Below are 13,841 nucleotides of genomic sequence, written 5' to 3' on the forward strand. Positions count from 1 at the left end.
ACAGAAGTCCTTCATCATCCCAATTTAGATAAGAAAAAGACCATTTGTTGATTGCACTCAAAAGTTAGATATGGTCACAAGGACATTTTCACAAAAAAATAAAGCAAAACTTGTGGAATGTCCTTGTGACCATATCTAATTTTTGAGTGCGATCAACAAAATGTTTTTATATACACAATGACACTCGCACTCCTTTTCCCAGCTTCCACCTTAGCCCTGTCAATGTAATCTCTACAGAACATCTTATACATTCAGTGTGCCTGGTGGTGATCATATTTCTTTTCTTTTCAAGGATGAAGAAGAAGAAATCAAACTGGAAATCAATATGCTGAAGAAATATTCCCATCACAGAAATATTGCTACTTACTATGGTGCTTTCATCAAGAAAAGCCCCCCTGGGCATGATGACCAGCTCTGGGTAAGCAGTTGACTTGCTACTGCATGTCCGTGTATACATGCTGCAGAACAAACTTCTGTTTCTGCATTCTGCTAAACCACATTGGCAGACAGAAGTTTGAACACTGACCTGGGAGCTGTAGGAGTCATATCGTATAGAGTGAAATATTGTCTGCAGGTATATTTACTTGACCAATTTATAAGCTTTTTTTTTGTTATCGATTGTTTGAGCCAGCTGTTTAAATGGCACTTCAGACTGCACAGATATGGGATAAGTTACACAATACTAGGATACACAGACCTCGAAAAGACGTCTGTGGGCTTCAATGCTGTATAGGAAATGTATCAAGAACTTTGGTGTAGATCATGTAAATATTATCAACTACTGGTGTGTGAACCATTCAAAGGAGAACGCAAAGCGGAACATGTTCGCCATTTTGGCAAGCTGATTTATTTCTGAATGTTAAACAACTCCACTTTTATTTTAAGACATTTTGGCCCATGTTTACCAAGCCGTGCTATGCCATAAGATAACTTCCGGCGATGAAAGCACCTCAAAGCTCATTCAAGTGAATTGTTTATAACCGGGGTGGGCAACTCCAGTCCAACAACGGGTCAGGTTTTCATGATATCCCTGCTTCAGGATAGGTGGCGTTCTGTGACTGAGCCACCTTTGCTGAAGCGGGGATATCCTGAAATCCTGACCTGTTGGTGGCCCATGGGGACTGGAGTTGGCCACCCCTGGTCTGTTACACGTATTCTGTGGCTAGAAGGTGTCTTATGATTTGGCACCGCTTAGTAAACATGGGCGTTTAAAGTTTCTGTTATGAACTCTTCCATAAAATCCCAACACCACAAATGCTAAATCTGTGGGTCTCTTTCAATTGCCCTTCTATAATTAAGCAAACGCCAATAGATGTCGAGTATCGTTCAGTTTTTGTGACTTTCTGTTGTCAATTTAGCAGAGTCTGGGAAATGACTATATTGTAGTATATACATCTAGGATAATGTAAAGCAAGTAAATTAGCTCTTTTACATACAGGTGTATACATTTTCCTTTTTGCCATGTACACGATTTGTCCTTTTTCATATTGGTGTTCATTCTGCAACTATAAAGGTTTAATAGAAAGTAAACATTAGGCTAAAAACAATGTTTCTGTTAAAAATGATTGTTCTCTCGAAGTTATTCAACAAAAAGCCTTGACATGCATAAAAAAATTAAAGACTATTCAAATTTCCGAGCAAGCTATTAAAACAAAAAACATAAAGGCTATATATTCTGTTCCCTTTCCCCTCATTATTCTGGAATACTTGCAGAAAACGACATAAAATAAACCCAATTCAACATTTAATGGCTGTAGTATAAAATAGAATATTTGTTTCATAATTGCTGATTATTTAAATAAAATAATACAAGAATGTTCTCACGGTCATTCATATTGTAATTAATTAGAGCCAATGATAACGACTTCATTTTTACATACCAGCTATGCTGTTGTAGGAGTATTGATTATGCTTCTCCACAGCACATACTGTTTGCATCTTGCGTATTTCAAATAAATGGTGTTAATCTCTGTCCTAGATCTGGAATGTCGCTTTTTAGGAAGTGTAGAGGAAATCAACGGACAAATATCTGAATATTTTCAAGTAGCAATACTACATTCCCCTCTTTTTCCTACTTTTTTTTCCTTATTTTTATATGTAAAGCATGGGAAAATGTATCATTCTAAACTTTTACCTAAACTGGCAATCATTTGGTGCTCCTGTTATAAATCTGTAAAAATCCTGATTGTGTGCCTAGCTAAATGGCCGCCTTTCCGTTTCAATCAATCCTTCAGTCAGTAACTCAGCCGCTACAAGGTATCCTTGTATTGCTAAGGTAACATTATCTATTGTTACAGTTTGCAGCACAAACCGATAGTAACATTAATAACAAATTATCACGAACAGGAAAGTGTTAGGCTGCGCTTATAGTGCCTGACGACGCGACGTCGCTCCAAAACAAATCCATTGAATCCGTCGCATGTGCTTATAGTAAGCGCGACAGCGACGTCGCGAACAAAAATTTGGAAGCCAGTGAAATGTGATATTTTTTTTAGAGACAGTCACCACATGTGACTCTCTAAACCAATCACCGAGCGATGCCCTCCTCCTTGGTGACGTCACTGGCCTTGTCGCTAGCGATGTTGCTTAAAACTAAAGTTCAACTTTCACCAGTGGCAGCATCATCGGTCGTGTCGTCGACACTATAAACGCAGCCTTACAAAGACCTTGCACTGCTTGGGAGGTTAAACCGGCTATAGAAATCAAAGGATGCTCAGTATATTAAAACATATATAATCTCTAGATCTATCTCATGTTTTCAGTACTGCCCATCTTTTTTTTAGGGTTAGGAAAACGTTTACATCTCTGATCATGCCATCTAGTTGTATTTGCTTCTTCTGGGGGCCTTTTGTTTGTGTTCCTCTCCGAGACGCAGCAGTCATCTGGATATTCGAAGAAAACTTCATGCTACATTCAGGGCAGTAGGGGGAGAGATTCAGTGACAAGTGATCTCTGCGATGGCAATCAACAAGCAATGTTGTTTGCGTATTTTTGGGCCATGTGATATTTGGGCCCTGAATGGGGTTAAGAATTGGATAGACTCAAAGGGGCTTTGCGAATGCCCTTGAAAAAGTCTGAATTCTTGAAATAACCAAAGATTATAAAAAAAAAAAAAAAAAAAAATACAGGAATGGATAAAAGGAGCCATCAAGATAAGAATGCTAGACAGACAGATACACAAACATACATTTTATGATTTCCTGTTCATTTGTCCAAAGGATTGGTGCATAACGGATGAGCGAATTTCTAGATAGTTTTAAGATGCACAGGGGAAGTGGTCTCATCATTTATTCTGGTGCATTTGCTCATACACCGGGTAAGCAGTTCCCTTTGTATGAAAAATTACCCTCTATATTATAGTAAGTCAACTGTGCACTTTTGCATAATTGCACTGAAGATACTTCGAAGTAAAATATACATTTGTTTTGTCACTTTCTAGTGTTTGGCTCTACAATGTCCTGCATTCTTTGCTAATGTCACTGATGCTATAATGGGGTCTCGCAAAACAAGAAAATTAATATTTAGCGGCGACATAAGAGTTGGCCATGGAGGTGTTGGGAATTTTTTTGTTGTTGTAGTTTTATGCATTATATTTTTACATTGTTTGTAAGATATAGATATTAGAGTGAAGTTATGTGCGCTGGGGCCTGATCATGTCCCCTGCCATTGTGTTATAGATACCCTGATCATAACCTTTTCAGAGTTTTGGTGCAATATTCATTGTTCCCCTTCCTCTGTCCTGCAGCTTGTGATGGAGTTCTGTGGTGCCGGTTCGATCACCGACCTGGTGAAGAACACAAAGGGAAATACTCTGAAAGAAGACTGGATTGCTTACATCTCCCGCGAGATACTCAGGGTGAGGAAGAAATGCTCTCTGCTTAGTACTAAATGCAATTGCCAGAACGGTCATGAAATATGAATCCGCTGGTCTCGGCCAGTGGTACCTCGAAGAGAGGGAATCCCTTTTCTGCAGAAAGGATCATCAGAGCATTGCCGTCATAGGGTTTCCATTAAGCAGCAAAGGGGTGCCAATTGCATTAAAGCACAATTTAATGCCTCAGGGAATCAGCTAGACGCCAAGAAAATTAGCCATGTAATAACCTACCTTGTATGTGTGGTACGATTTGATAAATGATTCATACGTTTGGCGGAGCAACAAATTGTTCTGTAATTCTATCCACAAAGCACATGCACAAAACAGGCCTGTGTGTTACCAAATGCCCAATATCCTACAGTTAACTTTCATTGTTTGCTTTGCAAAAGGTAATTCTGACCTTGCTTTGTCTCGGCTTTATATACTGTCTACGTAATCTGGCTTCAGTCTCCTTGCTCATCAGAATGATTGCCAAATGCAAACCGTTATAAATAAACCGGGGATCGGGTTCCATGTCTTCAAGACAAAGCACTGTGAGAGCCATTGGCTCGGTCTTTAACCGGCCGTTTTATTATGCTGTTTCAGCACAGTAAATGTATCTCTTCATCAAGCAACCTATAAACTCACACTTTGTTCTAACGTGCTCGTTTTTCAGGGCTTGGCTCATCTCCATGCCCACCACGTGATTCACAGGGATATTAAAGGACAAAACGTGCTGCTGACAGAGAATGCAGAGGTGAAACTTGGTAGGTGATATAAATGCTGTCATGTAGAATAGTTGAGCTCTTTAAGCAATTAAAGTGCCGAGCAGTGTGTCTTGGCTATATAAAAAATACCCACAGGTTTAGCATTTGAAGCCTTATCTTATTTACGTTTCCTCATTGTTTTGATGGATGCAAATCTAATCTAAAAGATGACTCTAAAGTCGAAATCAAAACATATTGATACTTGACACTAACCAGATATGGTGTCTTGTTGTACATATATGCTCTTTATAGATCAAGAAGACTTCACTGGGGCTTGTTCAACCATCCACTTACCTCCATATCTCCAGTGTTGCATGTTACATGTTACTTTTTTTTTTTTTATCCTAACCATGTTGTGAGATTAATAAACAAAACTAAAAAAAACGGCCCTAAGATCTGTGGAAAAGTTTGATTGATAAGTAACATTATGAAAGCTAGATAGTGCATATGGCTAATAGTTCAGCAGACTATTGCAAAATGATTACATGCTTTCATTGTATTCTCTGGACATTGTCCAATGGTTTTTATTAATTTAATCGTTATTGTTTTCAACTGACTGTTAACGAACTGAATAGGTACCATACGTTTTAAATCCATACAATTTAATGAAACTTTGTGATATATTTTTTCTCTCTAATGCTTAAGCTTCCTGGTCGTTTCTCAAGACATTTTAAATAAAAATGGGAATTTACAAATTAAAGCTATGATGAGGTTTTTCTACAGACCCAAGCAATGGGGACTGGCCCAAGAAAACCATGGCGAATACAAACTTTATTTGAAGACTTCAAGATTAGTGTTTGGCATGCATTGAATTTACTTCACATTGTCCTAACTTTAGTACAGAAAATAGACAGGATTTAAGGGATGGTATCCCTATAGACGGGTCTCAGCTGACTCAGGGCAAAGTGCATGAGGGGTATTGGTAATAACCTCAATGATCAAGGTGTAGAGCAAATATGAGTGCTGGGGAGATGCAGGTAAACCATGTGTAATGGTACATGAAGTGGTATATATGTACTGATGGCGTTGTGTGGCTAGCTCAGGTCTCCATATATACCATAAAGTCCCCAAACAAGCCCCAACATAACCAAAAAGTACATACCAAAGATGATCTTCGTTTCAATGGAATTCCCCTTAAACAGCACAGCTCTGTCCTTGTAGTGGGTGCTTCACGTCCATGGAGGTTCAGAGAAGAGTAGTCCCAAGGGGGGCGTAGGCGGAGCACTGCCAAATCAATGAGGAAGAAAGGAGAGGGGGCTGCATCCAGTACTGATAAAAAAGTTTATTTAAGTGGTCAAAGCATGAACATAAACACTTTTACGCGTTTCGGGAATTGCGTCCCTTTCTCAAAAAGTGTATCCGCGTCTGCATGCATACCTGTTTCATAGCTGTCCCCCGCCCTCGGCGATGACGTCACGGGGCCGAAAACTCGCGCGAGTTGGTCAGAGAGACCAGCCCATTGGCTGAGAACACCACCAATGAGTAGCCTCCCTGAGATCTCGCCCCCAAGTGAGCCGTGGGACCGGGAGATGACAGGAATAAGAGGCATAGCTGCAGGAAAAATTACAAAACACATTGTGAAAATATAACACCTTAAAAATAACATAAATAATTATACAACAAATTAAAATCACGGATAAAAACCATCTATTTAGGATAGAAAGGCTCATGACAAAATATATGTTAAACACGTGGCATGAGTCATCTAGTGCAATGTTATTATCAGTACTTATCAGCCAGAACAACAGCCCGGTTAGCAAAACTGGCATATGTAGACCCACGAAACAAGTATAACAAATTTCAATAGGAGATATAAATATATCTAAATTCTTAATGGGTGAAACATAATGGTAATGTATTGCAGAATTCATGCAACAAACAATATTCAACGGATGAATGGAATTTGAAAAAGGATTTTGAATTAAATGAAGCATATAAGCATCTATGTGGATTAATGATCATTGAGATAAAGATCCACAAATGATAAGAATCAACTCCTCTAATACAATCAATGAATAAAAAGACTGTAATGTCCCTCTTTTGTGCATATGTAGTAATAATGCAGGGGAAGGGGGGGGGGTGTATGAAGAGAGGGGTGAGGGGAGGGGGAAGGGGGGGGGGGGAATGGGAATGGGGAGAGGGGGGGGGTGTGGAGGGGGGGGGGGAGGAAAGAAAGGGGGGAGGGGGAAGGGAGGGGGGGGGGAAAAAGGGGGGGGGGTGGGAGGGGGAAGGGGAAGACAGTACAAAATCAATACAGAATCAATGGTATCAAGGAATAATGATAGAACAATGATAAAAAGAGAAACGAAGAAATACATAACTACGTATAATAAATCTATTAATTTCTGGGTGCTCAGATAATTTAAGCAAGAAAATGCTTGAGTTCCCAGTCCAGATTTATGCCCCTGGGTGCCATAGACCCAAGGGCATAAATCCAGAACATCTCTCTTTTGTTCAACAATGACTCTCTATCTCCTCCCCTCACATGGGGTCGTACGTGTTCAACCGCACTATACTTGAAACCCTTAGTGGAGCCGGATTGGCATTGTAAGAAGTGGCGTGCCACTGGATATCTTTCATCTTTGTTGAGGATAGTTCTTACATGTTCTGTAATCCTCTCTTTCAATGGACGAATCGTCCTACCCACATATGAACACCCGCATTCACACCTGAGTACATACACGACAAAATTGGTGTTACATGTCATGAAAGAGGATAAGATGTGGTTCTTTTTTGTGTTACTGCACCGACACACTTTATTCGAGCAAATACCCGGTATGTACCTGGCAGATACCTGGAATGCGCCGCTCCTCACCTCTGACAAGCCCCGTTGCGTTTGCCTGCCCAGCCTGGGTTCATGCCTGGCTGATGGGCGGCTGATCTGTTAAATGATAATGATTAGAATTTAATAGGCTGCAATGCTTCCCGTGTCTACCAGATGGCATAAATTCATGAATTGTAATGCAGTATATATATATATACTGTGCAGTATTGCAGCCAGCGGGAATAAAATGCTTCAATCCCTGCTTGGAAAATACCTCAATGCACTCGGGCAGAAAACAGTCACAAACCTCAATACACCCGGGTATACCCGAATTCGTGGGACTAGCCAAGCTCGAATAAAGTGTGTCGCCAGTGTAACATTCTTAATATGTTTAATAGGATAGGCATATTTGCACATCTTGCAATTTCCACAACTGTAGAAGCCTTTCACCTTATTCAACTTATTCTGTCTATCAGGGTCAAAAAGACTTGGAGAGACTCTATTGCCGATGGTCTTAGTTCTTCTAAAAACCATCCTGGGACGGTCTTTGATGAAGTTCTCTATGTCTTTGTCTAATCTCAATACGTCCCAGTGCTTAGTTAAGATAGCTCTGATGTTTTGTGCCTGTCTGGAAAAGGTGGTAAACGCGTAAAAGTGTTTATGTTCATGCTTTGACCACTTAAATAAACTTTTTTATCAGTACTGGATGCAGCCCCCTCTCCTTTCTTCCTCATTGATTTGGCAGTGCTCCGCCTACGCCCCCCTTGGGACTACTCTTCTCTTTAGTACAGAAAAGGCTCCACATTGAAGTAAACAAATACAAAAATGAGATGCGCTGAATATATGTACAAACCTAAGTCTATAAAGTTATAACCAAGATTACCAAAGTACAAGTGCCCTGTTGCAAATTATATTGGTTTCATGTCAACATATCGGTCTCCTATGCGACGTTTTCTGAGGATGTTACAGTTTATAGATCTATTGACTCTGCAGTCTTGATTCACAGGTTATTGTAAGCTCTCACTGTACGGTTTGTTTTCCCTGCAGTGGATTTTGGTGTTAGTGCACAGCTGGACAGGACTGTAGGCCGGAGGAATACATTTATTGGTACACCTTATTGGATGGCCCCAGAAGTTATTGCCTGTGATGAGAATCCAGATGCTACCTACGATTACAGGGTGAGTATGAATACAGCGTATTGTCAGCAAATTAATCTTTAAAGGCGCAATCCCACCCAAAATACAAATGGTTTTAATTTTGTTGGGAAGAGGGTGTGGTGGGGGCCGAATGTTGTTGTACTATCAGCTCTGAGAACCCCCGTTCCTGAAATACATACTATTTTTGGTGCCAGTGTTTCCCATGATAAAATCAATATGGGCACTGTCCAATAAAAATCTGCAAATGATTACGTTACTGCTTCCTATTGGCTAGCAGATTCTGCATGATTTGACGACGATGTGGCTTCCCCAGGATGGAACACCATCGTTCTATATAACCTGCTGGGTCCTGAAGCTGAAAGTAGCATGATTCAGCTCCAGGTGACCACCACGATTCAAGATATGTTAAAAAAATAAACAACCTCTCCTTGTGTGGGTTTTCTGCTTTAAGAAAACCAGTTGACATTTGTAGCGCTCATTGGTTTTTCTAAATATAAATATATTGTCTTATGCGACATAAACTGGTGCTTTTTTGATAGCAAGCAGCAATGTATGTTCAGTTTTAAATGCTGGGTATGCTTTCGGTGCCTTTCACAATACACTACACCCACTCTTAGCAACCTTTTTAAATTTACTGTGCTAATGTATATTTTATCATTCTAAATTGTAAATTTTATATAGTGATGCTAATGGGCTTTATTTCATCAACATGCTGGAGAAAGGGGTGGGTAGTATTGTTTATTAAAGCCCAAACCACCCTCTCTTGGTTCTTTATATTAAATGTTCACTGGTGGAAGTGGGCTGATTTTAAAATAAACTGTTTTATATTTAGGATGCAGTGATACTTTTATAGGGAAATAAAAAAATAATCTTTGGGATACTTTTATATGGAAATAAAAAAATAATCATTGGATTAGAGGTGCTGCTGTTTCAAAACATTGAAAAGTGACATCATAATCTAGAGTCTAAATTCTGATGGTTCTTTTTGCAGAGTGACCTTTGGTCATGTGGTATTACAGCTATTGAGATGGCAGAAGGAGCTCCCCGTGAGTATTTCTTTTTCATTTGTTGTAAATTGAACTTCTGTGCATTTACACTGATGTTGAGGATAATGGCATTATTATTATTATTGCTAATTGCCTAGCAAATGTAATCTTTTAGTGATTTTGCTGTTGGCAATGAATGGGCAAGTGTGAATGCTTTGACTTTTGGGCTCCTATACAATATGAGAAGTAGGTTAATGTAGCGGTGCAAAAACTTCAATACACTTGCAGCATTGAGTTAAGGACCATACGTGTTATTTGTTGGTTATGTTTGTAACAAGTTCTTGCCATTCGGTTCTGTCATGTTGATGTGCAGTTACCAGTGTGTTACTTAAAGTGAGTTGGATGCACATGTTAATTACATATTGTACGATCCCCTGCAAGGTCTGTCTCTCTCTGTAGAACAAAGAAGCCCCAATGCTACATCCAATATGCCCACTTATCTGTTTCTTTTCTCTGTTATTCTCAGAAGTATGGCATTTCTTTCCTTGCACTTTATTTTTCAGATTTGTTTTCACTATATTTATTGGGGCACTTTTGTTTTTTAACCAGTTTTAACTGCACCATAGCACACACAGTGCTTCTTAATTGTGCCCTTAGACATGTCACACATCCCATGCTTTTGGCTTTATTATTGTTTTGTTTCTTCTTCTCTCTATGCCGTGGAAGAAATACAAAAGACGTAGTATAAAGTTATTGGTGTAGGACCTGCTGATCGGTTCTACCGAGTGACGTAACTACGCGTTAGGGGTCCCCGGACAACGTCCCGGTGTCATGACATCGCCTCGTCACGCGTCGCCATGATGATGCAACGTCATGGAGGAGGGCTGCTATGTTCGGTTACAGAGGGCCCGCTCACTCCCCCAGCAACCAGTTTAATTGCTGTGGGGAAGAGCACGTGGGCTTCTGTAACCGATTTGGGGGGTTCAACACTAGTCCGAAAGGAGGGTCTTGACTCTTGAGGTTCTCTCTCCTCTAAAAAGCTTGGACCTCTGGGACGTGCCCGGGCGCTAGTTATGTCACTGGGTGTACTTTGACGTTGTTGCAGGTTTAACATGTTTTTTGACAAAGGATCGAAGTAAATAACCCATACTTATGAGAAGAGTAAACAGAGAAAAAAACAGAACTACAGTAAATAATTTGTCATACTGGATATAGCATTGGGACTTCTTTGTTTATTGTATTTGTTAGGTCAGGGGTGCGCAAACTGGGTGGCGAGAGATTTCCTGGGGGAGATTTCCCTGCAGAAGCCCCGCGCACTTCCCAAATGCATTTAAATTAAATGCTGGGGGATCGCCCAAGTCCTCTAAGTTCCCTTGTCTCTGGCTGCTTCTGGCGAAGCGTTGCCATGGCAACACAGCGTCAAATGCCGTCAAACGCCAGAGACAAGGTATGGGGTGGGGAGCTCGAGCAGGGGGGAGAGCAGGCTGGGGGGCGCAGAGAAACAAGTTTGCACTATCCCAGTAGCACTCCAATTGACACAAACAAATGTATACATATGACTTGCTGGATTTGGGGTTTGAGCTGGCTAAGAATGTGTATATCTCCTCCTTGTGTGTCAATGCTTTGTGCAGTGATGCTATGAGCTCCTGGCCCTCACAACACTAGATTTGAAGCAGGGGGTCTGCTGAGATGAAACGCATTAATTTAAGCTCCTGGGACCTCCTACTTCCCAAGATACATCTGAAAGCAGCACCCTGTCTGCTTTAAAGGCCCTGCGGGCAAATGTGAAGCCGTGACAGCATCGCTTGTTGCTTCCTATTGGCCCTCATATTACTGGGTCTTTAACCAGACATGAGATACCAGCATCACCTTCAGATGTAAGTAAGGTCCATGATCTAAAATGAATGTGGCTCCGCTCCGGAGACCCCCTGCTTCTCCCCTAGGGGGGAAATTATTTTTGTTTTCTAAAGGCAACGCTTCTTTAAATTAGAAATAAATCTGTTTCCTGCATATATTGTATTTTCTTATTCACAGTATATTCATACTCCTATATTAAAGCTGCAGTTCAAGCAGTATCCTGCATGTGTGTTTTTTTTAAAATAAATCACTTCTGTATTAAGAAAAAATACTTTTAGCATTTTCTGTTATTAAAAAAACAACTTTGAAAGACCAATTTTCTTGTATTCTATTTTAACAGCCATGTGCTAAGGCACTGCCCCTTCATGTCCTGTCACAAGCCCTGGCACACCCCTTTGTCAGCCCTGCCCTCCCTCTTTCTAAACGTGCACGAGCATCATCTTTCCCAGCACATTCAGTGAAGCAGGAGAAAACGATCAGACATGCATAGCAGATTTCAAACTTATTCCAGGGATTTGTCCATAAATTTCACGTGTATATAATGTAAAATTGTAACAACTCATTTTATAGCAAATGTGTATATGTGAATGTGTACAATTTACATGTATATGTATGTTATTGAAATGTGGAGTGAGTGGGTAATTAAATACACACACACAATACACCCACTACACACACACACACACACACACACACACACACACACACACACACACACACACACACACACACACACACACACACACACACACACACACACACACACACACACACACACACACACTTTCTCGGAGTATAGGCGTTACTGTCCTGTTTTCCTTTTTTGTATCTATCATTGAATGGCAAGCACCCTCCCTTTACGTTTATTTTATGTTTTGTTTTGTGTGTCCACACAGTTGGTGTATCATTTCCCATAAAAAAATTTTTTATGGGGGGATACAAAAGTTATGTAAAACTTCCTTGCACCTTCTAACCTGGTGGGGTTAGTGTATAAGTAATATAAATATATATATATATATATATATATATATATATATATATATATATACATATATACATATATACATATATACATATATACATATATACATATATACATATATACATATATATATACATACATACATACAGTGTGTGTATTTGTAGTGGGTGTATTGTGTGTGTATTTAATTACCCACTCACTCCACATTTCAATAACAGTGTGTGTGTGGGGGGCAGCAGTCAAATGAAGCAACTAGTTGGCTCCCCTCCCCCGTCTGCACAATGTGATGGTATCAGGAGCGTGCACATCAGTGGAGTGCTCATGAATATTCATAAGCATTTCACTCACACTGAAAAAGGGGGTGTTTATCAGATACCGGCTAGTAATGACGTCACCAATCTTCACTGATCAATCAAAGGAGAAGGGATTGACCTGCAGCTTTGATCTTAAGTAGGTAAGTTGCTATTACACACCTTTAACTATTGAAGTAAAAAAAAAACACTTAAAAAAAAAAACCGGCAGCTTGAACTGCAGCTTTAATCACTTACTTCCTGACAGTTCTGTAAAGCACCTCGTACTGTACACGTTCTGTTAAATGTGTATTTATTTATTTTTGACAAAAGAATAACTATGCCTTTTCTCAGCTCTTTGTGACATGCATCCAATGAGAGCCCTGTTCCTTATTCCAAGAAACCCCCCTCCCCGGCTAAAATCGAAGAAATGGTGAGTTTGAATGTAAAAAAAAAAAAAGAAAGACAAGCATACACACATTATGAGTAAAAGAATAACAGAATATGTTGGCAAAAAAAACCAAATAAGGCCAGGTTGGTGCTAAGTACCCACTTAACATTGTTGCTGCCCTTATGATGTAGCTGAGACGCCCTTGTACCGTACCAGGCATATCGTGGTTTAAGAACTCATTTTCTTGGGGCTGATAGTGGCGAGTCTGCTGGAAATGGACTTCCACTCCTTAATTGTGTGTTTAAATTTGATTCGATTCTTTTTGTCCCTTTGTATCTAACCAATGCTTTTTAGCACACAACTTTCTTCCATAGATAACGTAAACATTTTAGTTATAGAGCAGCAAATAGTCAGAAAACACCAATTCATCACAAACTATTTGATAACTGTGCCGTCTGTCTTCATATTTTCAACTTAAATCCACAATATCCATCACCCAAGCAGCAGTTCCGCCCAGAAATGTTTTTCACATAATGCTAACTCTTCCGGGTCGTCTCCCGGTACACGACCTTATCAGTCATAACTTCCACTCAACAGCAGATTCAACGTTTGATCTTTTTTTAGTCAGAAGGAATATGGAGCACTGGTACTGCAGACCCGCACCATGCAGGATGTCCGTCATTCACTAGGAGGCTTGTGGCCATTATTCCAACACCATTATTCCAATACCATTATTTCTGTACATTAATATCAGTATATGCAAGTCATCCCTGGTTCAGGATTATCTGGAAGGG

The 13,841-nt window shown here is 40.0% G+C and overlaps 1 protein-coding gene across 4 annotated transcripts in view; it reads left to right on the forward strand.

Annotated features, from left to right (window-relative positions):
• Positions 1-13,841, forward strand: part of MAP4K4 (mitogen-activated protein kinase kinase kinase kinase 4) — a 164,005-nt gene that overhangs the window by 101,217 nt on the left and 48,947 nt on the right. For all 4 annotated transcript variants that reach the window (XM_075590401.1, XM_075590403.1, XM_075590404.1 and 1 more), the window contains exons 4-9: positions 293-418; positions 3,746-3,856; positions 4,530-4,620; positions 8,432-8,562; positions 9,533-9,587; positions 13,011-13,089. In XM_075590401.1, the coding sequence (XP_075446516.1) occupies positions 293-418; positions 3,746-3,856; positions 4,530-4,620; positions 8,432-8,562; positions 9,533-9,587; positions 13,011-13,089 (593 nt within the window). The remainder of the gene's footprint in view (positions 1-292; positions 419-3,745; positions 3,857-4,529; positions 4,621-8,431; positions 8,563-9,532; positions 9,588-13,010; positions 13,090-13,841) is intronic.

The sequence above is a fragment of the Ascaphus truei genome, chromosome 3 (genome assembly GCF_040206685.1).
Source record: "Ascaphus truei isolate aAscTru1 chromosome 3, aAscTru1.hap1, whole genome shotgun sequence".
In the NCBI taxonomy this organism is placed as follows: domain Eukaryota; kingdom Metazoa; phylum Chordata; class Amphibia; order Anura; family Ascaphidae; genus Ascaphus; species Ascaphus truei.